Here is a 3,979-nt window from a genome sequence, read left to right as displayed (position 1 = left end):
GATATTTGGGACAAATTGCAAATTTCTTCAGCAGTCTTTAAAATAGAACAGCAGCCATATGGAAATATCATAGTGAGTTTGAAACAGAGCACTAGAAGGAGAAGAAAGGATTCTAGATAGTCATTAAAGGCATATATGAAATCTAAATAATTAGAGGTATGTACATAAAAGTGGACCCCTACCTCTATAATTAGGTGTAGTCGAGAGAAGTTTCAAGTCCATTTTTATATTTATTTCTAGGAAATATCCCCTCTAAATGGCCTTGAGAAACCACAGCACCATAGCTGAGTTCATTCTCATCGGGCTGTCTGCTGACCCCAGAGTCCAGGTTCTGCTCTTTGTGCTGTTTCTGGGGACTTACCTCCTGACCCTGATGGGGAACCTGATGATGCTGCTGATAATCAGAGCTGATTCCCACCTCCACACGCCTATGTACTTCTTTCTGAGTCGCCTGTCTTTCGTGGATCTTTGCTTCTCTTCAGTCACAGTGCCCAAGCTTCTGGAGAACCTCCTGTCTAAAAGAAAAATCATTTCAAAAGAGGGATGCCTGACTCAAGCCTTCTTTGTGTTTGACATTGGAGGAACAGAAATCTTCCTGCTCTCTGCCATGGCCTATGACCACTATGCTGCCATCTGCTACCCTCTGATCTATGGCCAGGTGATGAGCAGCCAGCTGTGTATGAATCTGGTGTGGGCTTCATGGGGCCTGGGTTTTCTGGACGCGGTTATCAACATCCCCCTGGCTGTGAAGTTGAACTTCTGTGAGGTCCATACCATCCCCCACTATAGCTGTGAGCTGCCTTTTCTCTTCCCTTTGTCCTGCTCTGATATCTCCACCAATGTCACTGTCCTGGTCGGCTCCACACTGCTGCATGGCTTTGGTACATTTTTCCTGATATTCTTCTCCTACACACGCATTGTCTCCACCATCCTGACCATCAGGTCCAACACAGGCAGAAGCAAGGCCTTCTCTACCTGCTCCTCCCACCTCACTGCAGTGAGCTTCTTCTGCGGCTCAGCTTTCCTCTGTCATCTCATGCCAACCTCAGGTTCATCTCCGGAGCTGATCTTCTCCATACAGTATGGTGTGCTCACTCCCTTAGTGAATCCCCTCATCTACAGCCTGAAAAACAAAGAAGTAAAGGCAGCTCTGAGAAGAACTTTGGGGAAATGTTTGCAATGGCACAGGTAGCAAGCTATAAAGAGTTGATGAATTAGGAAAGAACTACAGACTTAAGGATATCTGATGAGTTGACACTAAATCTTCCTGATGGGCAACTGTTTTAGATGCTGAAGGATACCACAGAAAAGCTTAAGAAAGTGGCACAATGGTACTTTGAGAGTGGGGTCGGGGTAAGAGAGGATGGTTCAGATAAAATCCTGCTCAAAAGTAGATCAATAGAATATATAGCCATCTAGACAAAAAAATTTTATTTAATTATAATTTATTCCTCTATCATTTTATTGATATTGAGTAAAAATGTGTGTGTATTGAATTATTTTTTGGAATTAAATGTACAGAAAGACACTGAAAACCGGAAGTTTTCACCAAAAAGTGTTGAATCTTGGGGACAGAAAAGTTATAAATTTGGCATTCATGAAGGGGTTTGAGCTTTGACTGAGAAGCCCTTGCAGATAGACAAAAGTGCTAAAAATTCTGGACAGAGCAATCGTAAGCTGACTTGAGTGATACCAAGAACTCTGCTGTTCTATTACTTGGGAAGTGGAAGATGAGGGAAAGTGTCCCTCATCCTAGGGAAAGACAGGAAAATTTAGCCCTCTCCCGCAGTTGACCTCTTTTATTTTTTTTAACCATTTAAGGTATTTATTTAGAATAATGATAATAGCTGGCAGCAAAAGTATAAATGTGGTTGCAACCAGATGCTTCTATCACAAGTGTGCGGTTCGAAAGGCAAAGGGAGTGGATGAAAAGAACAAGCCAGCTATCTGTGGCTCCTTTGGAGGAAACCAGGCAGCAAAGTGGATGATATTTTACAAAACAGAAAATTGAATTGTATCCACTTCAGAATCTTCAAAATCTACCAAGAGACAGAAAGTCATAGATGTCATTGGCTTACTTTAAATGTCAGACAATTATTTGAGCAGTCACTGCTTTGGAAGGTCCTTTAAACTATTTTTTTAAATACCACTGTGCTAAATGGTTTTAATTGTTGGATGTTTGGTATTACTGGATTTGATTCTGATTTATGTTCTAAATAAAGTTAGGTTAAAAGAGTAAAAGATAAATAGATAAATTCTTAACCTTCCAGCCAAACAGAATTTATACTCTAGGCTGTTTATAACAAAATATTTTAAACATCAGAAATCCACTTCCATGTTGTAATTTGCAAAAAGACTTTGCTTTTAATTATTTTCAGGATCCATAAATGTCTTTTTATTGGAAAATTAAAGAGAGTGACCAAGGCTGGGGCAGGTAGGGCACAGTGGGAAGAAATAGGGAAATATCTAAGCTTCGATGTCCTTGGACTTGTCCATTGCTCTTCTATTTCTCCACTTTTTCTTGAATTACTTTCAGGATGCCGGTGGCTGGGTCTGCACTTTCAAGAAGCTAGCTCTCAGAGGAGATGCTCCTGTACTTTTCCAAACACCAAATCTAGGCTTCTTTCTCTCTCTTCTCACAAAGTTTACTTGTTCTTTTCCAAATTTATTGTCAGGTGGTGATGAAGAGTTCAGCTTCTGAGATTGGACTGTGTGGGTTTCAGTCTGGCTCTTATTTTTCAGTGTGACCTTGGTATATGTGACCTTGGGTAATTACTTGAACTCTCTCTATCCCAATTTCATTATCTATAAAATAGGAATAATAATATTACCTCCCTCGTTGAGTGGTTGGGAGGATTAAATGGGAGAGTCCAGGTACAGGGCTAGTTGTAAGAATTTAGTAAGTGTTAGTTGATGCTAATATTATGTTATCCTTCCCCTTTGCCAGTTCTCTCTGCTTCTGCTCTTTTCTCACTTCTTTGCCTTTGCAGAGACTATTCTGAAAGTTCCCATTTGTACCATCTCCTTCTCTAGGATGGATGTAGGATATCTTACTCATTTCCAACTTTATTTCATTCAATACACACACACACACACACACATGCACACACATATATTTCTTTACTAAGTATCTGTAGTGTGCAAAGCACTCTGGTAGGTTCTGAGGATGAGATTCCTGATTTTATGGAGTTTGCATCTAGTGAGAAAAATATGGAAGATTATGAGTCAGTTATGAAAATGAGAGAGATCAATCATGGTACTATGGGGTTGTATAGCCAGGGCACAAACCCAGCCGGTGAGGTCATGTAAGCCTATGTGAGGAGGCAACATTCAAGCTGAGACTGGCAGCCTGAGGACCTTCAAGGATTAACCAAAATTCCATCATCTCCTTGGAGTCCTTCCTGATCACATTTATTTTTTTTACACTCCTGATTTAGGTTACTATTGCACTTTATTTCTGCCTCAGATGCAGCATGTGAAAATGCTTATCTAATCATGTAAATATGTGGGTTGATCTCCCTTCAAGATTACAAATACCTTGAAGAAGACTAGACTTTACTCATCTTTGTATGGTCATAGCTTCTTTCATAACACTGCTCAAATTGGCTTCAATCAGTATTCTCTGAACTAAACCACATTGTCTCTTGAGTAGGGTAGATCCTACAAAGGAATTCCCCTTACTCTTGCTTGGCTCTTTTGGACCTGACATTTCTCTTGCCTTGTTGTAACTCAGTTTCATTGTATGCAAACTGGAAGGATTGAATTAGGGTCCTTCTGGTTAGGGCTCCTGTGAGTCCCTTGAGGGAATCTGGAGGGGGATATGAGTTTCATGGACGGAACATGAATGGGTGAATATAGTAGTGATGTGTAAATATGGGTCCGTTATCTGTCAGTGGTCTAAGGGGATATTTTGGCAGAAACTGAGTTGAAACTGGTGAGCAGGTAGAGTTAGGCAGCAGCAGCTCCTCTGTATGCTCTT

General features: G+C 40.6%; 1 protein-coding gene across 1 annotated transcript; it reads left to right on the top strand.

The window, feature by feature from the left end:
- The first annotated feature begins 256 nt into the window (after window positions 1-256).
- Window positions 257-1,192, top strand: LOC124228158 (olfactory receptor 8S1-like). The gene has a single exon (XM_046642496.1). The coding sequence runs from the start codon at window positions 257-259 to the stop codon at window positions 1,190-1,192; it is 936 nt and encodes a 311-aa protein (XP_046498452.1).
- The last annotated feature ends 2,787 nt before the right edge of the window (window positions 1,193-3,979 follow it).

Source organism: Equus quagga, chromosome 1 (assembly GCF_021613505.1).
Source record: "Equus quagga isolate Etosha38 chromosome 1, UCLA_HA_Equagga_1.0, whole genome shotgun sequence".
In the NCBI taxonomy this organism is placed as follows: Eukaryota; Metazoa; Chordata; class Mammalia; order Perissodactyla; family Equidae; genus Equus; species Equus quagga.
This window is presented reverse-complemented; position numbering and strand designations above follow the sequence as displayed.